General features: G+C 46.6%; 1 protein-coding gene across 2 annotated transcripts in view; it reads right to left on the minus strand.

The window, feature by feature from the left end:
* The window catches only part of LOC105495984 (glutamate ionotropic receptor delta type subunit 1), a 796,883-nt gene that overhangs the window by 4,644 nt on the left and 765,753 nt on the right, over positions 1 to 26,486 (minus strand). The window contains exons 14-16 of one of the 2 annotated variants that reach the window (XM_011766003.3): positions 16,660 to 16,826; positions 10,164 to 10,404; positions 9,814 to 9,904 (exon numbers count right to left, since the gene is read on the minus strand). In XM_011766003.3, coding sequence (XP_011764305.1) covers positions 9,815 to 9,904; positions 10,164 to 10,404; positions 16,660 to 16,826 — 498 coding nt within the window. In that variant the 3' untranslated portion in view covers position 9,814. The remainder of the gene's footprint in view (positions 1 to 9,813; positions 9,905 to 10,163; positions 10,405 to 16,659; positions 16,827 to 26,486) is intronic. The other variant, XM_011766002.3, reaches the window with a different exon arrangement.

Raw genomic sequence — 26,486 nt, forward strand, 5'->3', positions numbered from 1 at the left:
GAAGGGGACATGTCCTTGTCTGGAAGGGCAAGAGGGCAAGGGTTCCTGCATGGAGATTGTGAGGAATGGGACTTCCCCAGGGTCAGCTGACTCTCCTGGTTTCATGAGGGTTCAAGGCTATCTAAGTGGGTGATCTCACACCTGATACTGTCTCACCACAGTGGGTGACATCACAGGAAATTACTTGGTTTGTTCATTTGTTAAGAAAGAAAACAAAACAGAATATTGTTCCTTTCAAATAACTTGATGATTTGTCTACAATGTCAGAATAATTAAAGGCAGACAAACTGCTTGAAAGCTCAAGGAAGATGTCATCTCCTTCCTTAGCTTCCCCGCAGTGAGGTGGGCACAGGATCTGGTGCTCAGCAAAGGAGCCATATGAGCTTCCCGGTGAGGTTGAAGCTGCAGGGACTTTGTAAGCAACATGGGTGCTGATGGGCCAGGGAACGTGGTGACCTCTCCCTCACCTCAAACTCCTAGAGAAATACAGTCCCGAAGCTCAGCTCCCAGGCACCCCTGCAGGTGGTCTCATGTTGGCATCTTGTATCAGAGAAAGCAACCCATCCCCTGTCCACCTTGCAGAGGAGTTAGAAATATTAAGAAATATAGGAGCCCTGAATATGCTTTCAGAAGAAAACAAAGGAATCACATGAATCTAAGAGCCATTCCAATGACTGCTTTGAGCTTCTGTGGGGATGATCGGAGAGGATTTCCACCCCCAGAAGTTCAGCTGAAAGATGGGCATGAGCCCTGAGCAGATGAGTGCATGAATTACAGGGCTAACCCCCATGAAAGGTCAACTCAGTGTTCCCCAGGCAAGGAAGTTAAGTGCTCTACAGTTCACTCCTTGCTTCAATGTCCCCTGGCACATAGAAGGTGGGACCACTGCTCTCTCCACACCTTTATGAGTTCATGGTTGGCACACAGAGCTTGGCTTCTGATGAGACACCTGCTGTCATTCTCAGAATTCTTCCCAGGACAAGAAAACTGACAACACCCATAAGACAACTTGACAAGTCATGCCAGGGCAGGAGGAAATCAAGAGAGCCAACTGGTTTGACAGTAGAGGATACTATGGGATGTGGCTTGGTGTCATAGGTGAAAATGATATCAGAAACCACTGGCACAGCTTCATAGGCACAGTCACAACTCCAGTGATCTCAAGCCCACCCACACAAGCAGAGCTCAGTTCATTGGTGCTGGAGACTATCTCTGAGTTAGGGTCACCTCTGCATGGCAAGTGTCATGGGGAAATCAGGGGGACTGGCTGGAGAATGCCAGGCTTCTACTTGGCCCAGCTAAATATTGTTCATGCAATGCTTATGCTGACTCCTTCAAAGGTTTGTAAAATATAGAGCAAACCAAATTCAAGTTATTTTCCTAATTACCTTATGCCATGGTGGAGCCAGCTCTGTTCAACTTTGCTCCTTTTTGTGTGTTCTATTTTGTCTGCTTTGTTTTCATTTTTGCATGTTAGACTACTTTAGGAATATTTTATAACTGTTATACAGGATATTAGTGGCTTAGCGCCACTCAGCATCAATGATCTTTTCCCAAGGAAGTCTATGGTTTATTGCTTTTAGGGAGTTACTATCCCCACTGGATAACAGTTTGACAGGCTACCAAGAGGCAGGTTACCTGACAAAGAGATAGGACCATGACCCAAATAAGGACAGTAAGATTGAAGCTGAATCCTGAACAAAGAGACAGAGAGACAGAAAACAGTGGGTGCTTCATCTGCTGCGGCAGTGGGACTCCATCAAACTTTCTCTTCCACAGCTGTCCTCCTAGTGTCTGGGTGCTGGGCCTCCAGACAAGCCCTGACTCCTGCCCAGCATCAAGTCTGCATCTCTAGCATTCTTGGGACTGCTATGAGCTCCTGTTAAACTGTGGATAGAGTGTCATCTGTATTAGCGAGACTCAGTGCCACAATCATTTTGGTGAATATTTGTATCTATAAGGCACGTTCATTTTGAAATGTATGAATGGCACAAAACAAGTACCAGGGAGTCTGGAAGTTGTAGTTGAGAGAGGAATTCAGATACTTTCAGGGTTTAATAAGATAACCTTCTCTTCTCTTTGCAGCTAGCAAAGCTTGGAGAAGGCTGAACAAGCTGGTCACCCTCACTGGCAGAGACTTTCATTTCTGTGGAAGGGAAATTGATGACCTGGGGACCACTGGAAGAACTAGTTAGTAACTAGTCAGCTGCATAATCTTCCCTTTTCCTCCCTTCTAACTTCCCTTCAGGACTTTAAGGACCCCTTTGAAGATGAAAAGAAAGAAAGTTTGAGTGGACTCAATTGAAGTGGGAACCGGGTGTCTTGGTTCCAGGGTTGCTCAACTCTGGATTCTGGCAGTTGATAGAGGGCCTGTCCTTTTTCTCAGTCAATTGAGCACTAGCCCAGGGTGTTCAGGAGATGCTCCCATTTTGTCAGAGTTTGGAGAGAAGGAAAGATTAACTTCCTGTCCAAGAAAGCCACAGGGAGGTAGGGGGTTGGAAGTAAGGGACAAGGTGAAAGAACTGTTTCTACTTAATGCCAGGGAAACAAACATGAGAGCTTCAGGGAAAGACAGACCAGCCAAAATCCTCTGAAGGAAGATGTGAGCAAGGCACGTCTCTGAGCTGGAAGACTTCACCACTGAAGGGTGAGAGAGAGAAAGACGGAGCGTGGTGGACTGTCAAGTGGCAGGGCACAGGTGTCAAGATGGAATGGTAAACATGGCGGTGGGGAGTGGATTGGGTAATACTAGAGCATTTAGAATCAAAACCAGCCCTGAGACTGAATGTGGAGATAGCTAGTTCCCTGACAGTCTGTTATTTCTGAAGAAAGAGCTTGACTAAGTTTATTTTACCCATATTTTTTTTTTGCTTGCCTCAAATTAAGGATGGATGAAGCAGTTCTAAAGACTGCTAAGCTGTGCTGCGGGAACCAACTCCCAATTGCAGTTATCATTAGCCTTTAAAGTCTCTGTGTCAGGACATGCAGAAAGTGTCTACACCAAATGGACAAATGTTCCAGGGGGGTTTCCTATCCAAATAGTTATTAAGAAATCCATCCTCTTCACATCAGGGTCACCTCATTCTACTCAAATTCCATCATTCCCAATAGCTCCAACACCAGGACAAATCCTGGGAGATGAGGGTACCATCTCGGGCCTCTTATTTTGGTTGTTTAACTGAATAAGAAAATGTGTATAACTGCAGCAAATGACTCCTGTGTTTTCTGAAAAACAAATGCAGCCATTTGCTGTGTCTCACAATGTGTCCTTTAAGTTGCCTGCTCCTGCTGCTGTCTGTGGGAGCCAGAGCTGAGGTGCAGAGAACAGACTGCCTGGTTTGGAAACCCTGGAAGCATGGTCTGCTTGTATCACCTGGGGCCGTAGATTTAGCACTCATAAAGTCATGTCTGGCTGTTCCTTCTGTGTCTCCAGCCAAGGAAAGAGGAGACAGGAGTAATCAGCCTACTCAAGGAAAGAGGCAGGAGTGATTTGAATAATTATCTATCTTTTAGACAAAATGGTGCATTCTATTATGTTATGCAAATTCAAATAATGGGCTTTTTTATGTGAACTACATCCGTTTACATCCTCATTATCCCAAGGTTTCAGTGTTCGGCCAGGTAATGACAGCTGTGAAAAGAGACTTGGAAACTTATTGCTACCTTCATTAATTTACTGTAGGTAACTGACCTAGTGAAACATCCCTGAATATGAAATAAAATTCACAGACTGTGTTTACCCATGAATCCGGCTGAATTCCAGCTCTGTGTTTCTCATCCCATATTAAACTGACGACAGATGCACCAACACAGGTTACTGGGGAACCTCTCCCAGGCATTGTCTTGCAGAGATAAAGTTCTGTAATTAAGCCACTGTTCACCAATGTGGAAATAATACAGTGTATTGGAAAACGGTAATTAACTAAACTATCATCTTTGTAACAGCCTGTTACACGTGGGACTCCTTAGAACAGACTTTGCTTGGAGTCCAACAGCTCTTATTTTAAGTTGGGCAGGAACAAAACTGGGGATGAGGGACTTCCCCCTGACTGAGCTGGCTGTTGGTGGCATTATCCTGTTACCACTGAGACCAACCAGGTGCTAAATTGGACCCAAGGGCTGGGAAAAATGCCACCAACACAATCTTCAGTGTTGTTCCCAAGACTTACTTAGCCCCAACGGGCTGGGCTAGGGGTCTGAGAGTATTGGCTGGATAAGGACAAAGGAGCTCAATTACTTAAGTGAAATGGTCTCAGGAGATGGTGGTAGTTTTTCAAAGCATCAGGAGAAAGAGTTCTGATCAGTTCAACCACAGATATTTTAGGGAGGGCAATGAGAGCGAACCGACAATGACTTCACATCATGGTGGTAGCAGCAGGTGCACCAAGGAATGAGCTGAGGCTAGGGGTACAGCAGCTTGCTCAAGGCCACGCAATTCCACAGTAAGTGGAAGGTCAGGACAAGAGCTCACATCTACCAGGTTCCCAAACCTGGGCTCTTTTCTTTTCCTTTTTTGCTTGTTTGTTTGTTTGTTTGTTTGTTTGTTTGTTTGAGACAGGGTCTCCGTCTGTCTCCCAGGCTAGAGTGCAGTGGCCTAATCTCGGCTCACTGCAGCCTTGAACTCCTGGGCTCAAGCAATCCTCTTGTCTCAGCCTCCTGAGTAGCTGGGACTACAGGCACATACCATCTCACCTGGCTAATTAAAAACAAATTGCAGAGACTGAGGTCTAGCTTTCTTTGTCCAGGCTGGTCTCCAACTCCTGGCTTCAAGCAATTCTCCTGCCTTGGCTTCCCAAAGTGCTGGGATTACAGGCATGCGCCACTACACCCAGCCTAAAACCTGGGCTCTTTTCCATGACATCAGTGTGTCAAGAAATTCATCCTCCCCACACCAGTAAGAATTCATTCTACTCAAATTTCATCACCCCCAGTAGCTTCTCACCTTGGAATGCTGGCATAGATCAGAGGTTTTCATCCTTGGCTGGATATCAGAAGCACATGTGGAGATTTTAGAAATTATGGCAGTCCAGATCTCCCTAATATGACCCTTTGGGAAACAGGGCCCAAGCATCTGTATTTCTAAAAAGCCCCAGAATTCATCACCTCTGATATGCAGCCAGAATTGAAAGCCACTGATCCAGCTGCAATGATTACACAACAATTTAACATTAATAACATTTTCTTTATGTGAGTCCAGACTAGTTCATTCATTCAATAAACGTGCTTGAGCTCCTACTACCAGATGAGCTAATGTTCTTGATAAAGCATCTATCTTGGTCCCTGGCACATAGAAAGTGCTCAATACTTCAATTATATTCATCACCCCTTAATGAGAGCTTCCACTGTTCCAGAGAGAAGGCAAATTGATGGGAATCCAGAGGTGAGGAGGCACTGACGGATCTGAAGCAGAGACAGGCAGGTAAATAATTACTGGCAATGTGGAGCACACCCAGCAAGGGAGGCAGCTAGTGGTGGCAGCAGGCAGGGGAGGCTTTGCCAAGTGATCTGGTTTTGAGATACACAGTGGTGTATGGTAAGTGTTCCATGGCTTCTCACTGGAGGCCGTGGGCTGAAATATGCACACTCACTATTCTTACTCTCATGCTAAGCCATTTGCTCCTGAGCATAGTTCTCAGGCCAGGCTGTTTCCAGCAGAAGGGAGAGACTGAGGTTCAGATAATGTAACTGTGTAACCAGAAGCCAGGAACCTAGCCCCGGGTAGAGCACCAAGTCACAACCTTCATTCCCAAGTCCTCTGGAAAATGCTGCCTCAGAACCCAATGGGCTCATGCATATACCCAGTGGAAAGGACAGCGCCCTGGCCTTTTGACAAGCTTGTACCTGGGAGGCAGCAGGGGTACAGAGGTAGACACATTGTTCACATCCCATCTCTACCCTTCTCACTTCTGAGATGGATTTCATCAAGGATAAGGATGCCTTCCTCAACTACTGAAGAGGACTAACAAGATTGCTCAGCACAGGAAAGGAGCCCTAAGGTGTCACTTGTCTCCCTCATATTCCTCATTGCCTAGCCCAGAACCTTTGGATGGAGTAGCCCCTTGGCCACCATCAACCAAGCATGACCCTGGGCCAGGCACATCTTTAATTCACTTTATATGCCTTCCCTTGTTGAATCCTCAATGCAACACTGCTGGGTTGGCATAAATGAAGAAGAAAAATGTGCAGAAGGGCAAACTCTTTACATGCAGTTGAAGAAGACATCAAAGGAGTGGAGGCAAGGAAGGGTGTGGAGTGGAAGAAGTGAGGGCCTCTGGGATCGAATCTTTCATAGCAGGTGGGGACATGCAGACAGAGGCTGCCCACAGCCAGAACAGAGGGGCCGTCTGCTCCTCTGTCCCCTGCTGCCCGGCCACCCTGGCCTCAGCCAGCTCCTGTGTGCGATGGAAGCCAGGCCAAGGGAGGGCAGGCAAGGCAGAAAGCAAGAATTCCAAACTCCGAGCCCAGTGATGGATGATTCATATCTCACTCCTCATGTCATCTCCCATTTCTGCAGTTCTCATCTTTATTTCATGAATATTTTATTCTCAGAGCAATGGCTCCACATCCCCCATAAATCTAGCGGGTGGCTCTTTACTGCATCCATGGAGCTTGGTGCATTCACCTGCATTGGATAACTACATAATCGTCTGATTCCTTAGAAAAAATATGAGCTCAAATCTACATGAATATTAAGGGGTTGAACGCACATTACTACTCTTCTTCAAGTAGGTGTCTAAACTGTGACGACATCCTAGAGCAAGCCATTAAACACAACTTGGGCTCTACCCAAAGACACGTTTCTGGCTCTTAAGAAATACAGCCCATGCCTCAAAATGAAACATTGAAAGATCAACCAGACACTCTCACCTAATTGCAAATGCTGCCCCATAAAACACGGGCAACCAGGAGCACAAAGTAGTTCTGGATTAAATACCATCATTATTTTTTGAAGGTTTTAAGAATATGCTTCTAAAAGACTGTTGTTTTGAGCCCTTTCCTGGTTCCTATTCCCTGCATGATAAAGTCAAAACCTCTCGGTCTGGCATTTAAGTTCTTCGGTGCAGGCCCCATATCCCTCCCCAGCTTCCCCTGCTAGCATCTCCTTCCTCATGTTGACACTTCAGCCCTAGAGCTCCAGGAGGTATGATGACTTTGTTCACCTCCGTGCTGTTCACTTTGCCCAAAATGCAACTTCCTGTCTCATCTTTAGTACCAGGATTTGTATCAATGCTTCAAAGCTCAGTTCTAACAGCTCTGAGCCCCAAGTAGTCTTCAATAACCACACCCCTAACCCCTCTGACCCCACCATGCCCTGGCTGGGCTGGATGCCCCTTAGCACTTTTGTGATACTTGCTGATCACTGCAGGACAGCCTGCTCAATGAGTGGAGACTGCTGGGCCCAGCTCTCTGCCACATCTGTGCATGCGGAGGTAAGCTCCCTGAAGGCAGGGGCCGAGTCTCTACAGGCAGGCTTATTAAAGGAAGAAAGGGAGAGAGGGAAGAAGGAAGGGAGACATTGCATTTGAAATTTGGAAACCCATAAAAATAGGAAAAAGATGGAACATTTCCATGCAACCCTTCCTAGCAACACCAGAAGGGGTTGGAGGACAGGCAGCTGCTGTGCTTTTCCAACCTGCCTCTCTCCATGTGTCCTCATTCCTATCTGGAAGCAGGTTGGCAGCAGGGGCAGGAAGTCCCACATTCTGGAAGCAGGGCTGATGTATTCATCATTTCATAACTGAGATCCTGGACTTATGTGGAAGCCAGAATAAAAGGTAGGATGTTTTACCGGCAAGAAAGGAGCTGTTCCTCACAGCTAGGTGATTCCTTGGTCTCCTGGTCTCTACATTTTTTTCTCTTTTCTTTTCTGTCTTCCTATCTATGTCTCTTTAACAATCACCAGTCTCTCTCTCTCTCTCTCTCTCTCTCTCTCTCTCTCTCTCTCTCTGTCTCTCTCACACACATACACCACAACAATTAACTGTGGGTGGTCCAGGCTGAAATTGTCCAAACCGTCACTAAACTAGGCATTGTGAAGGGACATGGCTAAAAGCAGACAATGACTTCCCATCCAAAGGACAAGCTCTCCCTGCAGGTGGCTCACAGATGATAGGCTAGAGGCTGGGGCTGAGCCTGAACCTGTGTCTCCAGGCCCCCAGCCTTGCCCACTGCTGCCCAGGAAGGCAAATTCCTGACAGTGTGATTTTCATCCACCTGGAGACCCTCCCCTGCTCCCCTGACACAAAAGGCCTTTGCACAGAGGAAACCAGGCTGAAGACTTATGGAAAATAAGCAAAACCCAAAACAAACAACATGGAGTGGGAGCAACGTGGGCCAATTTGGGGGCCTGGTCTTTTCCATCCTTCTCATCCTTCTGGGTTCTACTGGGAGTGGTTTTGGGACCACTCCACCATGGCTGCCCACTGATGCTTCCGTGCATAGAGACCTGGGTGGTGCCAAGCAGGTGAATGGTGCACTCTGGCCATGGCGTGGAGGGGCTGACACGATGAGGAGAGGTCAGGTATGTGCGGCCTTTCCTTAACACTGCTCGTCAGAATAATTCACTGTCCCTCCCACTGACTTCTTTATACAAAATGTTCCGGTAGCCAAAGAAGCTCGGGACAGAACCATCAACTGTTCCTTTCAGGCCTTTTCCTCAAAGCTCTGCCTTTCTTCCCTTCTGAGCTCCGGGGGTGACAGGACAGCCACTGAGGCTGCAACTGGCTCCAGCTTCACATTCCCTTACATGGAGATACACTGAAGGATGGAGAGGAAGACAGATGTCCCCGAATATTGCAGATGTACTGAGTTAAGCAGTGTCCTCCTTCCAGGGAAGAGACAGCGTAAGGACAGAGAGCTCACTACCTGGTATAATGCAGAGTCCTGTAAAGGAGTGAGGGACACCTACCCCTGTCCTCACCCCTGACCTGCCAGGAATGCCCTTACAGACCAACGAATGGAGGGTGAGATGTGGCCAGACACCCAGGCCACAGACATGGTGGACCCACCCTTCCTGCCCAGAGGTGCCAAATCCCTGCCCTAAATTAGGCTGAGAAGGAGCCCGCCGGCTCTTACGTCCTCCTGGCTGTTTTTCTTTCCTGGCTCAGTTTATTTTTATGCCCCTTGGACCTCCTTCCTCTGAAACCATTTAATGAACTGCCCGGTACTATCTGAGCTTTCAGTAAAAACAAAAACAGGTAAAAAACAAAAACAAAACAGAAGTGCTTTTGGGTCTGATGCAGGTTGCTTTACCACTTCCTGTTTGAGGTTTATATCCATTTGCACCCACAGAGTCTCTAAGCAGAGCTGTGGTTCTAGACATAGCTGAGGCCTATGTGGCACAGAGTGACAGCCCCGTGGATGGTGTGGCTGGGCATGTGTAGTTTCTGCTGGCAAAGCATCATCACCAAATGACACTCCTTTCCACCCTCCCTTAGGGGAACTGTCTCCAGGTCTCTGGGGGACCTTGGTGAAGGCTTTATTTCAGAAAAAATAAAAATTAAAAAAAAGAGCTTGCAGAAGAATACAAACCCGATAAGAAGGAAGTGTGGAGGGACAGAATCAACTTGCAGTTGGCACATACAGGGAGGGACGTGTGCCCAGAACCTGGAGTGTGGACAGAGCTAGAGTGTTCCCTGGGCTGGGTGTACCCAGGAGGGACAGGGGCACGGCTGGGCCCTGCAAGGAGGAGGGATATAGGGAGAAAGGAGTGCTGGGAGGGACAGGGATCCCCTGATGCTCTGGGAGAACAGTGCCCTGTGGCCCTTGGTGAGAAGTCAAAGAGAATCAGGAAGGAACGGGCTCCTCTCTTACCCTACAGGTGGTCTCTCCAGGTCAGGGTGGAGGCACATGGGCGGGGCAGGGTAGGGAAGGGCTCTCTGGCGCTGCCCACGCTGTACCTGCTCTATAGATAAATACAGGACTTTAGTGGCTAAGGCTGGCACTGCAGCACTTTGTTCAAGCAAGAAAACATCCCCTACATTCTTCTCTAGTTTTAAAAACAAAATAAAACAACAACGAAATCCCCCAATATAAAACTCTGTTGTCTCCAGACAAGATGACTCAGGTAACTACTAACTAGAAACAATCTGCCCTCCCAGCGGCCCAGTGTGACACTCTTGCCTCTAGGCTGCGAAAGGGAGGGCAGGCCCCAGGGTGCTGACCTCCTTGGGGGTCTCCTGGTGGCACCGGTTGCTGTTCCACCACAACTCCAGGGCGGCCACCAGGCAGGCCAGGAGCAGGCCGATGGCCAGGATGCAGAAGACCCCGGCGAAGCTGTGTAGCTTGAGGGATTTGCCGTCGGCCTGGGCACTGGCATGGCTGGTGAGGTCACAGCGGCCCATGTGTGGCCACCACTTCTGCTTCAGCACATCCAGGTCCCCTGTGTCCTGCAGCTCCAGGATCCTGCAAGACACAATCCAGGTGAGCTATAGCCACTGACATCATCGACTCAGCCATGAGGGCCCTGGCCCCTGCCCCACCATGCTGGCCCCACTACAGACAACATTGAGCCATCCTAGCAGCTTTCTGCCTTAGCTCTTCTCTTCCCAGTCCACTCCCCACACTGCAGGTAAAGTGTTACTCCCAAACGCACATTAAGTTTTGTCACTTCCCTCCCCAACAGCCCCCCGCTCTCTCCCACCCTATCCCACTGCCCAAGAATAAAGTCTGACAGCAAATCACATAAGGCCCGTCACATGGATTCTGTGGCAAGAGCTCAAGATAAAACTAGGAAATACAGAAAGGAAAGAGGCAAACATTTAGGTTGTGGATTTAGGATATTCCTGATCCTGAAAATGCTTTCTTTTGAGCTTTCATTACTATATCCTAAGTCTCTCCCACTGGGATTCACCAAATTATTCATACAATCATTTGATTTGAGGACCTTCTGTGCTTTGCCTAGTATGATGTTCAGCACTGCTGAGCTTATGGTCTAGAGATACAATCACTGACGCTAAAAAAATTAGCTCAATCAAAGTGCAGGCAGAACTGTGATTAAAAAAAAAAAAAATTTAATCAAAGTAGAGGTTCTAGGAAACAGCACATAGTAGGTGGTGTTCACTGGAGGATAGGAGAAATCCTCACCGAGGAGCCTACAGGTAAGGAGAAGCTTGAAGGATGACTAATCATAAAACAGCTCACATGGGTCTAGCATGTTCTACGTGCCAAGGTTTACCCTCCATGCTTGACAAATAGTGTTGAATCTTCATTCGCATGCCAATCCTTTGAGATGGTTATTCCTGTTTTCCCATTTGACAGAGAAGGAAATCAAGGCACAGAGAGGTGAAATGTCTTGCCAAAGTCATTATGAGGCTGCCAGGGTTGGCTTTCAACTTGCAGGAGGAAGAACCTTCCTGAGACTAACACCCCATGTGAAAGTCATGTCTGGGGTAGCGCTTAGCACGTTTAAGAAGTGGAAAAACGGCCAGGGAGGCTATTGGGTGGTACGGGAGCAGGCATCAGGTGAGGACAGGGAAGAAGGCAGAGCCCAGACACGGGCTCTGAGAGGGCATGAGCGGCAGCTTCGATTTCATCATGTGTGCAATGGTGAGACAACCCATGCTGCTTCTGTACTCCCCACTGTGGTTTTCTCTGGTTGTGGTATTTTTGTCTGTAACCCAGGAGTCTTAACAGAGAGCCAGTGGTAGCTGGTAGCACTCAGACCCCAAACACCTAAGCTTTTCCAGTGGGGAGTGGAGCTCTTTAAGCCTGATCCATGGTGATATATTCAACTGATAACATCTGTAGAGGTCCCTCTGAGTTCTCTGGGTGTGTGTCGTTAGAGAGCAGCAGTTGTTTATAGCCAGGAGAAATCCACTGCCCACTGGACAGTTGTGTGATCTCTACCCTGGACCTGCATTCCAGCTCAGCTGTGACCACAGACCGGAGGCTATGCTCAATTCCCATACATGAGCTTGTGTCTGGTGGAGACAAGAGTCACAACCCTGAGGGGGTCCCAAGACCTGTCAGCATCATGGGCCCAGCACAGCATGGCCTCTTGATGTCTGGGAATGGCCTGGCTCAGTGCAAAGATTGGCTTTGGAGGCACCAGACCTCACCTGGACCGGGGACTTGCCCCTCCTAAAGCTCAGTGTTCTCATCTTTGCAACATAAACTGTTGACCCCCACTTAGATGAGCAGATCCTTCAGGACAGGAGCTGTGGGTTATTCTGTTTTCCCTGAGCAACCACAGTGACAGGCATCACTAAGGCTTTCAGTAGATGTCTGTTGTGTCAATAAATGTGTGAATGTACTAATTGAGCAGTAAAAACTTGACTAAGATGGCTGTGGTTAGATATTGATATAATGTCCATTAAGTGCTCAAGGCACTGGTCAGGATGAAAGACACAGAATGTGGCTGTACATTCAGGGACTTGGTTGTTAAGATACATGTGCATTTATATGGTTTGGGGTCATGCTTAGATTGCCCCAGAACACTACAGACCCCTCTCATGGCACATCACATGGTGAACCGGACAGCTGTAGTGTTGTACCACCTCATATGATCACGTCGGGTCAACTCAGTGGCTGCGCGTCTGCCTGTTCACTGGCCTTAATAAGTCTGTGCTGGTAGGCATGAGGAGGCTGAGCCTCCTGGCAGTTGCAGGAACCTCAGGGACAGATAGGCAGGACCTCAGGGCCTTTGAGGAGGTCAGCAGTTGAACAGCTAGCTAGCTATGGATAGACAGTAGAGCTTTGTGTTCATGGCTATCCATTCAAATCCAGGCTTGGAGTCTCTCAAATTTAGCTCTCTTATCACTAAAGCCTGAGGTTATAATAAATGTACCTACCTCACAGGATATTGTGACAAAATGAGAAGAGGGAACACATACAGACCGTTAGCTTGAGATCCAGCCAGTAATCAGAGCTCCATAAAAACTGGTTAGTAGTTGTCAGTCTGATGGCCACATTGACCAGTAGCCTTATCTTGCCAGCACTGACATGAGCGACCTTTTATAGAGAACACAGTAGGAGCTGATCATTTTACACTGTTTGAATCCTCATAACAGCCTGCAAAGTGGTTCTTATTATGTCTATTTTACGTCTCAAAGACCTAAAGCTCAGAATCTAGATGACTTGCCCACTGTTGCAATTAGAAAGTGGCAATGCTGCTCATCAGAGCTGGGTCATTCTGACCCAGGAGGCCATGGTCTTTCCAGAACAGCAGGCTGTTCTCCTGGGGCCAGCTTCGGGGCCTAGGGGATGGTGAGGCTCTGGCCAGATGGTGGTTGTGGGGTCAGATCCCCACTCTTCTGCTCATTAGACAGATCCTGTGCAATGTCAGGGAAGTTGCTTAATTTTGCTGACCTCTTCTTCCTGCTCCCTATAATTGTATGCACTTTTTATACCCAGTCTTATCCCAGAATGATAGTAAGGCAATTTATAGGAAAGCATAACATAAAACAAAAAACCTAAACAAACAAAAATGATATTTAAATATGGAAGGGACAGAGGAAAGATAAAACAAGTCACAGGTACAAAATGACTTTGAGAATGAGGCTAAACTAATGCACACCGTAATAATCCATACTCCCGCTTACAAGAAAGCCAGAGGGATAATAGCCACTTCCTGAAGCCAGCTGTTCTATTTTCCAGACAGATATAATTGCAGGTGCTTTTTTTTATTCAATAGCTGTGGAGCCTGCTACACAGTAGGTGCTCAATAAATGGCTATTAAATTGCTAAACATTTATTGAATGCCCACTCTGCATGCTGTGGTCTGCAAGCCTGTTTATAGCACATAAGCCCTGCCACACATGCACATACATCTAGATTCTGTCTTCTGCCAAAGCAAAGGAGCGTATCTTTATTGAAGGAAGTAGTTTAGTTCCCAGGATGAAGGGAAAGACAGTCACAGCAGTTCCACATAAGGCTAGGACCTACCATTTATACCAGAACCTGTTTTCTACAAATGGCATGAGGCACTGCTCTCAGGACCTGTCCCTTCACTCCTCTGAAACATGCCTTAGCTAGGGGCAGCTCACAGTTCTGTATGCACCATACAAGAAGGCCTTTTTTTTTTTTTTTTTTTTTTTTTTTTTGAGAATAGGGTCTTTTTTTGTCGCCCAGGCTGGAGTGCAGTGGTACGATCTCAGCTCACTGCAACCTCCGTCTCCTGGGTTCAAGCAATTTTCATGCCTCAGCCTCCCGAGTAGCTGGGATTATAGAAGTGTGCCACCACATCCACCTAATTTTTTGCATTTTTACTACAGACAGGGTTTTGCTATGTTGGTCGGGCTGGGCTTGAACTCCTGGCCTCACGTGATCTGCCCGCTTCAGCCTCCCAAAGTGCGGGGAGCCACGGCACCCAGCCCAACAGAACCTTTTAAAGAACCACTGGCATCAGTAAGTTGGCAACCTGAGGTCTGAGTGTCGCTACTCAAGGGATGATCCCAGCCCAGAAGGAACTGTACCATACAGGAAGATGAGGAAACTGTGGGAGGCCAGCACAGGCCACTGGTGACGTTTCCTTATAATCACAGAGCACATGCCTTCTGATGAAAGCAAACAGTAATCAAACACTACTTGTCAAAATGACATGGAAACTGGACTAGCCACATTTGATTATGGTGACTGCTGGAATCAGGAGAGCAGCCCATGGGGTCTCTGTTGGGAGGTTTTGCACATGGACCTCACGGTCAGTGAGTGGACAGGTAGTGGGCAGGCTTGTTTCAGAAAGCCTGGTCTCTGGAATCACACACCCCATGTTGGCCCTGGCCCTGGTCCTCTGAAGTCACACAAAGGACATCTCACTCCTTCTGCCTCCAGCAAGGCTTACGATATTGGAGGTGGGCAGCCACACCCCTCCCCACTCATCTCCACCTTCCCCAGGTTGAGTATTCTCAGGTTCTACTCTGACCTAATGGGAGTCCCCTCTGCTCTGACTCCATTCAGCAATCCAGCCAAGACCGGGGCTCCTGGACTAATGTCTGCTGCCTCTTCTCTCCAGTGTGTCAGTGTTCACTTCAGCAGACTCTCAGGAGCCATGTGAGCAGTGTGAGCACACGGGGACTCTAACCTTTCCTCTCTGGGGCCCCTGTGCTTCCATGAGCGCGTCTTGTGGCGCATTAGTGGTCTTGGTGCTGCTGCTGTGTTGGCCCCATGGGCTCTCTTACCATCTGTTCTAGAGAGATGCTCAGAGGTTGATGGTCTGTGGAATCGTCCTGAGCCTCCCATCTCGGAAAACCAACTGGTGTGAACCTCAAGAACACCAACGTGTTATAAATCCTGGAGAGAAGCCATTCTTTCTTCATGCATTTAATCTGAGCAATTGATAAATCACTACTCCTCCTTCCCTCTTGTCATCTCTCTCTGCTCCAGAGAGTAGAGGGAGGAACAGAATGTATACTTGATTAAATTTAAGGGAAAACCCAAAAGTCTCATTTACCTTAATTAGCCCTACTCTTTTCCTCAGTTTTGCAAAGAAACCACTGAATGGACTGGTTGCAGGCCCTCCTCCTCAGCCTTCCCTTGATGGGGCTGAGGCCCAGGTACTCATGAGCAGAAGGGCACAATGTGGACATCTAGAGTGTGGGAGAAGGGAGGTTGTGGGGCTTGGAGATCCAGCAGCCACATGGGCATAGCACTAGGGCTCAGGAGACCTGGATTCTACTTCCAGCTCTGCCAGCAGCTGGCTCAGCAATCTGAATATCCTAGTTACCCTCTCTGAACTGCAGGATGTTAAAGAAATGATTTATAAGGACTCTCACGTCTCCAAATAGAAGTTCCTTAGTACTGAAATCCATGCATTAATCAGTTGACAAGCGTTGCCCCTGAACCTGGCATGATGCCAGCCTTTTCATTCAGATGCTTCTGCCTCATTTTGGATTTGGGTAGACTCTGGCAGAGCCTGCCCATAGGGCTTCCTCACTGGGTTCTGAGGATTCATCCCTTCACCCAGCAAAATGCCCTTCACAGATGTGTGCAAGAAGATGGCCCAAGGCTTAGACATGTTGGGGACAGGAGCTCTTGTTCACAGCTGACTACTGGACAAAGGCCACTGAACTACCCATGCCCCACTTCCACCCTTTCTGGCTAAGGCCACATCCCTTCCCTGCCCCAGCAGACAGCATCTCCTTGGACAAGGAAACTTCTGCCCTACAATCAGAGGTCCCTTCCAGCCACGTGCAAATAAATATGGAGACATTCTGCTTCTCTGACCCTACTTTTTAAAAGTCTCCACATTGACTACTCCACTTTACAGGTACATTTCTCTTTAAAAGTGATTAGTAGGCCCTTATCAGATCCTGCTAATTATTCATTTTTCTGGCTAACTCCTCCTCATTCTTCCAGCCTCAGGTGCCCCCTCCTCTGGGAGGTTCTCCCAGATATCCTGGGTCTGGTGAGATGCCCTTTTCTGCCTGCCTCTACCCTAGCATACTGAGGATGTCTTTGCCACATGCTAATATGCTCTGGGCTGGCATTACCTGCTCACAACAGAGACCCCACAGAGACTCTGAGCCTTCCTGGCAGGGACCATATACTTCCACAGGGTCTGAGGGTAGGGGAGGAGGAAGCAGTGGGGCATAGTATGTGCTTAGGAAAATGTGATGAACAAAGGTATTTGCATTGGCTCTTGTCTTCTAAGAGGTTATTCTCTTACCCTCGACCACCAGAGTCCCGAGACACTAGAGTCCCCAGGCAGCTGCCTGAGCTTACCTCTGGGAGAAGAGGTCCCTGTAGGGGCTGCCATGCTGCAGGGCGATCCCGTAACCCTTGCTGCTGATGCTGTTGCCGATGACAGTCACCGAGCAGTCGTCATCTGTCAGGGCTGCGTATTCCACTACGGCCACATCCCATAGGAAGGCGTAGTTCCCCTTCTTTGCCTGAAAGATCAAAATTACCATGAAATCAGGTAGGCCTGGCCAGTTGTGTCAGCTTTGATCGGTGAGCTATCTTGATGGTGGGATTTGAGGGACCCATCCTCAATGGTCTTCCTACCCACCAGACAGCACAACAACTCTGCTACTGTTTCCTGGCCTACAAATACCAGCATTGGTTGAGGCCACTCACTTTGACTAGACATAAAATGTGTGCAGACCAGCCACAAAACATCTCATGGAGAGGGGAAGAGCAGAGGAACTAGAGGTGGGCTCTAAGACGAGCTTCCTGGTCACAGTGCCATGGGCCTGTGTCTCAGATTAGAAGGCTCAGCTTTGGAGAGTGTAGAAAATCTAATGCCAGGTGACTGAGATTCTCAGATCAGAATTGTTGGGGAGCATAACAGTTGGGGATGAGGAACAGGGGAGAATAGAACCATGGCAAATCTTATCCACTGATATTTCTACTTAGAATTTGTCTGAGCTCTGCTTAGGGTAAATCTGGAAAATGGCCCTGAATTCAGTGCCCCAGAGTAATGATGACTTAATATCAAGCACAAGCACATGCACATGTCTAGAGTCCCCTGTGCATGAGGAAAAATCCATCAGGGACAGGGCTTGACTGTTATGGTGCCATGCCAGGCTTCTGCCACTTGTCTTTTATTGCCCACACATGAAGGTATGCACATGCCTGCACACACCCCTACACATGCACACACATGCCTGCACACATACACCTGTGCACATCCACATACATATGTGTAATACACACACATCTATGCACCCATAAGTATGTGTTCACATACGTATGCACACACTCACATGCATATATGTTTGTACACACACACATGTAAACACATATACGCACACACACGTGCAGGTTTCTGGTGTCACTGTCTCCATATCAGTGCAGTGGTGGCAGATTCTTCCATCGGGAATTTGCCTGCGGTGACAGCTAAAGTCCTACTCTGTCACACCCATCCACAGCAGAGGTTGTCTTCTATCCTGAACCACAATTCTAACTTTGCCTGGAGTTTGGGCACTGGGAGGGAATGCAAGCTGCTTTACTTTCTGGAAAGAGATGCAAACCTGACACTGTCACTTGGCCATCTTGAAACAAAGTAGGATGTTCTTAATGCAGCAAAGTGCCCGGCTTTAATGCTATAGCGAGCACACAGACAACTCGTTGCCACTTCTTTCCTTTCTACCGTGGCTCGCACTAGATGATGGGGGGCCTCATTATGGGCTTAGTGACAGCACTGAAATATCACAGACAATAATAGGCCATGCTAGCAAGCTACAGGCTTCTTGGCATTGTTGAGGGCATTGTCCCTGGCTCCTGCCTTTGTTCAGTTGAGTCTTCATGTCCACTGAGACTTTCCAAAGAGTGTCATAGCTACTTAGACGAAGTTAGTCAAGATTTTATTTCTTTCAAGACCCCAAGTGCCCATGGCCCAAGACGGCTTATTTCTTTGTCAGAAGTTCTCCATTAGAAGGATTTGTGGGCAGAGTGTGACCTCCTGCAGTGGGAAGAGCCTGTTCCCAGACATTCAGACAATTTTGCCCAACAACCTTGTAAGAAATGACACACACCTGTGCCACTCATTGACTTTCACCTCAGGGAGCAATTCAAATATTACACCAAGGCCTCAGTCCTCAACCAATCCAATTTCAGAAGTCCTAAAGGACTCTGACCCAGGTTGCAAAATTACACACATCTCTCTCCTTCCATGTAGGAAGATAACAGTCCTATAAATTTTTCCTGCTGGCAAACAAGTTTTCTCACAAAAAGATAGACATTTTCAACCTCTTAGTAACCAAGTTTCTCAGCAAAATGTTGACTTATGACCTAATATTTGGTTTCAGTCAGACTTTGGAGCATTTCACATCCATGCTTGCAATTCAACATGACAATCAGACATTGTTATTTGTACAATTTCAAAAGGGCATGTCACTTTGAGGGAAAAATTAAGATCAGGTTTGTTTCTACATTTCAAGTGATGCTCCAAGAATGAAAACAAAATATGCTGACTTAGACAGAGTGGAAAGGGACTCCAAGGAAAGCCTGATGTGGCCACTCTAATGGGACACGTGGCTTCCTTCAAGCCACAGGCGTTTGTGACTCAGTTTGGGCTCAGGGACAGGTGAGCACAGCTGCATGAAAGCACCCACATTTATAGTCCTGCTGGCCTAAGCTGAAAAGGAGGGAACATCCAGAAGGGATGCTGGCAATGGCTCAGCCTCAAATCCCTGCTAACCAGGAAGGAAGTCCAGAGGAGACAGTAGGACATGCCTTCTGGACCTGCTGAATACTCCATCTCCCCATTTGTCTATTTGTAAACAGGGACTAAGTTCATCATTATATTTATTTTTTCTTTTTTTTAAAAAAAATATAGACAGTCTTGCTATGTTACCCAGGCTGAATTTGAACTCCTGGGCTCAAGCAATCATCCTGCTTCAGCATCTTGAGTTGCTGGGACTACAGGTTCATGCCACTATGCCAGGCTGCCAATATATTTCTTGTGTCTGAGAAAGCATGTGGCTGGATCCAGAATCTGCCTGAAAATGCCGAAGCAGGAGCACCTGGAGAGGGTGCTGTCCCACATTTTGTGATGGGAGCTGGAGGTAGGCTCTAGGATGAGCTTTCTGGTCATGGCATGGGCCTATGTCTCAGATTGGGGGTTCACCCTTGGAGAGGGCAGAAAATCTAATGCCAGGGGACTGTAATTCTATGGAAATGTAGGGGAGTATAACAGTGTGGAGATGAGAAGGAGGGGAGGATGGACTGTGGTAAATCTTATCCATTTAATATTTCTACTTAGAACTTGACTGAGCCCCGTTTAAAATGAATACAGGAAAAGGCCTTGACTTCAGTGCCTCCAAGAACAGGTGACAATATCCAGCACAAGTACATGCCTAGAGCTCCCTGTGCATGGGGAAGAACCCTTTATGGATAGGACCCTGACAGGGCCAAATCAGAAGCTCCAATGGTGGCAGGACAGGCCAGATTCTAGCTCTGTCCTTAGGAAATACCCTCCATTCCTAAATGTCGTCTTCACTTCCTTGGCATCCCAGAACTTTCTCAGCCTTTCTCTTTCAGCTCCATGCTGAGTAAAAGGCAGTGCTGAAGTATTTCCTTGGGTCCCCAAGTTCATCTATTTCCAGGAGAACTTTCTGGACCTTGCAGACATCTCCCCCAGTTTCCAGTGTGTCACAGAGCCTGTCTGAGACATAAGGCTTCTTAGGTCTGACCATACTGTCAGGAACATTGCAGACGCCAGCTCTAAGAAGTCAAAATATCCCACCCATCATGGCCCTGTTGGCTTTATACAGACCCTCTTCTTCTCCCCTTGCAGAATGAGCTCCATCCTGTCCCCACAAAAACTCTAAGCTTTGCTTCTTCCTTGTAGGGTCAGAATCAGTTTTCCATGTGGCCCCTAATAATGATGAATTCACCCCCTTATTCTGTGCTACTTATCCACTGGTCTGACTTCCCCACTACAGGGAGGAACACCTAATATATCAAGCAAGCATCTGCCTCCAGGACAGCCAAGTGTGTCCTCTCTTCCCTGCCCCTCCTGCTGCAAGTTCACCCTCCTTCTTCCTTGAGTCTCAGCATTTCCTCCAATCCCGCTCCTAGGTTCAGTCACCTCCTCTGTGGGTGCAACCTCTTATCTAGCCTCTAGTTCTGTTAGGAAATCATGTCTATCTCTTTCTCGCCATTCTCCATCCCTTCACCTCCATTTCAGAGACCTCTCACATTACGAGGCATTTGTCATTTCCTATTTATATTAACTCTTTTCTGTTGAGGATGTTTTCAGGCTCTGGAAAAGACACAGCATAGGCAGGAATCTAGCTTCCTCTCAACCTTATGCTATGGTCTGGTGCTTGTAGAGGGAGGAGGGTGAACCCAGTCACCTCCCTGCAGGTGTCCCAGAGTCCCTTGGCCAAGTGTCACAACAGATCTTTAGATCTGCTATTTTTTTGCTACTTCCTGTTCAGACCAACTCCTTCTTCCTGTATCTCCCAGTACTGTCTTATCCCTACTTCCAGGTGGCTGTGGGAAGTTGAGGAGGATAATGTCTGAGAACAGCCATGATAGGTGGTAAGTTGTTTGCAAATAGATTGTTAGCATTTATCTCATAATGCCTAAAAGATAAAAGGGATGCCACTGATTTGAGTTCCGCTATTAAAAGAAAACAAAAGCAAACACTATATTTCACCTTTCAATGGGTTAAGTTACCTTTATCTGGTTTGGCTGGTCCATTTATAATATTAAACGCATTCTGAATTTCCAATTGCTGACTCACCATGGATCAATGCCTTAGAATAAGGCTGGTGGAAAGTTAGGCTGGAGACAAGGCTGTGGATACAGCCAAGCTTGCTCCAAGCCCTCAGCTCTCTGCAGAGCCTAGGTGGGCATAGACATCCAACAGTCCAGGCCCCTTTGACCCCAGAGAGCCCTTCAGGACTAGTTACGGGGTCCTGGGACTCCAACCCATGTTTCTTCCAGGAGCTATGAAACGTATTTGCAGATCATCCTAGAAAATAGATGTCTGCAAACTAATATGTGTAAGTGGCCAAATTACATTTCTAGAACATATGGTCTAGAAATGTAATTTGGCCACTTACACAGCGCTTTAAAAAAAAATGATAATATCTAGTGGTAAAGGAATTGTGAAAAAAATGTGCGTAATCCTTCATGGCTACCAGCACCACAAAATGATGCAACCCTTTGGAGAGTAATACAAGAGTACAAAACACAAATGTTTAAAGCTGCTCATGTCTTTCACCTTTGCAAGTTGGGAATTTAACCAAAAAAGTAACCTAAATGTATCTAAAATGCATGACAAATATTCTAAATCAAGAGTTGACTCTAAAGTAAACATATGGTTTAAATATTTACTATTAGGGAAACAACTTAATAAATTATGGTTCATAAATGTGATAGCATTTTATGTAACAGATAGTAATATAAAGACTTTACAGAAACACTATATGTTTATATACATAGATATGAATACTTAAGGAAAGTGAAAGAAAATAATAGGATGAACAGATTATTATTGATAGATACAGTATTATTGCTCTTGTGTGTACATGTGAAATGCAATATTCTAAAAGATGGATCATCACCTAATAGAGCGGGATAAGTGACACTTTTCTAGACAAGTGGCTGAAAGTGTTGTCTTTATTTAACCTTGTTTCACAGTTTGTTCTATCATGCATGACACAGACACCTAATCCAATCTGCATCCTCCATGTGCCCCTGGCTCCACTGTAGCAGTGCCCTGGCCCATCATCAACAGGACACAAAGGTCTGGGAGAGCTCTCAGACCTCTCCAGAACACTGGCTCCCTGATAATAGCCAAGCACTTGGAAAAATCTCCTTGACATTTCTGGCCTACCTCTAAACATTTTGCTTCATTTCATTCTCTCCTTTTCCTAAAAGAAAAGCAAACAAACAAACATGGTCCAGACATAAAAAAGAATAGATGCAGGAACTTTAGGGAAAGGAGGAAGAATATCTTGGCATGAGAAAAAGTCAAAGGCATGTGAGCATCTATCCCTGGGATGCCAGGACAATAACAGCTAGAGAGACCACCCAGCCTTGTCTCCCAGCAAACACCTTAGCAAACAGATTCCCTTCTCAGTCTACCTGCACCCTGGGTTGTTGCAAAAGGAAAAAAAAAAAATTGACATGGTGAGGGAGTCTGGCTCTAACACTTACAGCATCCTCCCTAACATTTAGGGGAATATGATTGGCCTCTATTTGCTGGAGGAAGGTTGGGCTCTATAAAAGAAGCCGCAAGTGAGCTGGGTTATTGGATGACTTGCTTGTGTTCCATGACTTCACACCGGCAGTAAAATGAAATTGCATTGCCTTTTGTTGCTCCACTGATTCCACCCCTTTTGGAACTCACTTGGAGCACAACCTTTCAGAGACATCAGCCTTCAAGGCAAGAACCTCATTACACTATTACATTCCATCCTAACTGCTTTGGAAAGGGACAAGCAACCACACTGCTCCCCCAAATGAGAATGTTTGTGCTGCAAACATCAGTTAGAAACGCTATCGGAAAGGAAGCACAGAAGGAAGTCAGGTGCCCGTAGTGCCAGGTACAGGGAAGGTGTGGGGCCCCCACTGGGTACCAATGCCTTCAGAAACCTGATCCCTTTTTTATCCATGTAATACTACTCAAGGGCAGAAGATTCCACCCCATTTACAGACAAAACAACAACAACAACAAAAAAAAAAAAAAAAAACTGAGGCTCAGAAAAATTAAATGACATGTCCCAAACAAGCCTGAATTATGAACAGTGGAGCCATGTCAACCTGAGTTACATCTGGCTCCAAAGAAGTCTGTGCTGTCTCCTCTGTCCTGGTTAGACTCATGAAGAATGGACTGGGGAGAATTCACCTACTGTCTTTGCTCTTGGACCACTTCCCAGGGAACATTGCTGGTGACAGACCACACACAAATGGCAATGCCTGTATTTCCCTAGCTTTAGAAACAAAAGTGGTTCATGGAGTCACTGAAACTCTGGAAGAAGGGAGGACACGGGGTCTGCCCCTTCTCTGTACATCATGGACTCTTTGGAAACCTGACACATTCTCGTGTGCATTCACCATCTGTGCAGAGTGCATTCTGCCTCTGCTTCAGCCACCATTTATCCTAACAAAGCAGAACTCAGCCTTTTCAAGCATCCTAAGTCTTAGTTCCTATAGTCATGTTCATACAATGGCAACACATTACCACAGGCAGCCTGAACCCTGGCTACGGTGATACCTGTATTATGTATGCACCATGCCAAATTATAAGATTCAACAGTAAAACCCAGACCATCTGCAGAGAAAAAGACAATTTTGCAGTCGGCTGGTGGGAGTGTGGCTGGCATGATATTTCTGGAATGGCAATTTGGTGGGGAGAATTGAATGTTTTTAAAATGTGTACATGCAGCGATTCTACCCCGTGGGATTTATCCTGAGGAATTATTCAATTTTCAAAAAGTGTTTGCATAAAGATTTTTTCAGGGCAACACTGTTTAAACTAGTCAGAAGTTAGAAACAACCTAAATGCTCAGTAATTGGGAATCAGCTAGGTGAATGATAGTATTAGATGGTGGAACATTATGTTACCATTAGTATGGGGCTTTAAAAGAGCATTGATTGTTAAGGGAAATTTCCATGGGAAAAAAAGAGGCACCCCTGAGCTATGAACCAGCCTGGGTTACTGAATCCAACTGTATGAGTTTAAATGCTAGCTCCACGCTTGCTGTCTGTGCAGACGAGTTGCTTAACATCTCCGAGTCTCAGTTCCACTGGATAAACTGGTCCCTACCTCACAGAGTCCTGATGAGGATTAAATTACTCAATATGTGTGATGTGCTTAGGATCTTGCTTAACATACGGTAAGTGCTAAATAAATGATAATCAATCTTATATTGTTTAGTGGAAAATGAACCTATTACACTAGAGTATTGACATTGTGACCACCTCTCAAATTATTATGTAAATCTTTATGTTTGTGAAGGATCAAAAATAAGTGCCAAATACAAGCCATGGTCATCTTTGGGAGGTGCCATCATGAGTGACTTTTGTTGGTTTTGAACATCTCTTTGTTGCCTATGTTTCCTGCAGCTCAGCAAGACTCACCTTTTGTGACTACGGATATCGAGGCTCAGCCTCCTTCCTTGTGCACAGTGCCGCAGAAAAAGCAGGGTGCCCACTGTCACAGCTCAGCTCTCCAGTGACCCTACTGTCTCAGGGGCTAACAATTGTTTCCTGAAAAGACGGTTGTGAGTGGGAAATTCCCGAAGGCAAAACACTGTACCTGGCACAGCATGAGGGCTCAACGCGAGTTCCGTGTCCTCCTCCTTCCTTCAGTTCCCAGATGGTCAGGAGATCCATCTGTCAGCTGTGATTGAAGCATTTTCCCTCCACCTACTCCCCTCTTGCCAGTCACCCCCCATCTTCACCAACTCAGCAACACACTCTGTGTGAGTATGCAGTGTGTGTGCATGCAGAAGAGTGTGAGTTTGTGTGTTTATGTGCATGAGAGTTGTGTATGTGCATATGTGTAAGTGTGAGGGAGATGTGTTTGTATAGATGTGTACATGTGGATGCACATGAGAATATATGGGTGGGTGAGTGTGTGTGTATTCGATAATACACGTTAGTGTCTATAGGTACGTATTTATGTGTATGTGTGCATGGGAAAGTGTGAGTGTGTGTATGGGTGTGTGCGTGTGCGCATGTTGGAATAATGTACATACAGGTATGACTGTGTATGTGTGTGAATGTATGTGAGGGTGTGAGAATTATGTGAGTATGTGTACATGTGTAAGCGTGAGGGAATGTGTGTGTGTGAAGGTGTGTGTGTATACATGTGAGAATTGTATATATGTGTGCAGGTTGATGAGTGAGTTTATGTGTGAATGTGTGAGTATGTGTATGATTGTGAGCACCATTGCCCCAAGGGAGGCAGCAGAGGACTCAGGTACCAAGCTGCTGGAGAACCATGAAGGGTTCAGAAAAAGTGGACCTTCAGCTGGAGATAAAGAGCCCATCTCTAAAGAGAGAACAATGGAGAGAGGTGATGCAAAATCAAAATGATGTGAGGCTGTGAGGCCGACCATTGGTGGGCCCAGCTAGGAGGCTGCCAGGAAACCTGCTACCCAAAGAATGAAAGGTAAAGACTTTTTATCTGGATCAGACTCTGGACCAGCAAAAGGAGGCAAACCAGGACAGGCTTAGTTGGGGGGCAAGAGATTGCAGACAAACTCTCCACAATTACTGAAAAAGCTGCTTTTCTGAGGGTCCACAGGGCACAAAGTCAATTTGGCTCCTGGCTGCAACCCAGAGTGAACAGGATGGGACTGGACAATGAGATGACACAACCAAAGGGGAGCAAGGCCTTCTGGCAGCAGGTAGGCCTTTGGCTTGTGTGGCATGTAGAGCACAGACACTAGGGCAGCCCTTAGCTTTGTCATGAAAGGCCCAGAGAGGCCACCCATGACCTGGGCAGGAGAACTGAGAAGATGGAGGTGTCGCCAGGCTACAGCAGTAGGACATGGCTCCTGATGGCCAGGTGCCAGGATTTCTGCAAATGATTGCCTGTCTCATCCTGGTATTCCTGTTTCCTAGAGTAACATAGTCAATAGTGAGGAGGACAGCAGTGGATAGAGAGAATGAGAGTAATTCTGCATCTCAAAAAGGCCACCAATCCCTTTTTTCCATGAGTTTCTTTTCTTTGTTAAAAAATTTGTATAACTTTAAAGGGTACAAGTGCAGTTTTGTTACATGGATATATTGCATAGTAGTGAAGTCTGGGATTTTACTGTAACCATCACCCAAATAGCCTACATTGTACCCTTATGTAATTTATCATCCCTTACCCCCATCCCACCCTCCCACCTTTCCAAGTCTCTAATGTCTGTTATTCCACACTCGATGTCCAGGTGTACACATGATTTAGCTCCCACTTATAAGTGAGAACATGTGGCATTTGATTCTCTGTTTCTGAATTATTTCACTTAAGATAGTGACCTCCAGTTCCATCCATGATACTGCAAAAGGCATTATTTTATTCTTTTGAATGGCTGAATAATATTCCTTTGCATAAATATACATATATATCACATTTTCTTTATCCAATCAACAGA

This window comes from Macaca nemestrina, chromosome 9 (assembly GCF_043159975.1).
Source record: "Macaca nemestrina isolate mMacNem1 chromosome 9, mMacNem.hap1, whole genome shotgun sequence".
Lineage (NCBI taxonomy): Eukaryota > Metazoa > Chordata > Mammalia > Primates > Cercopithecidae > Macaca > Macaca nemestrina.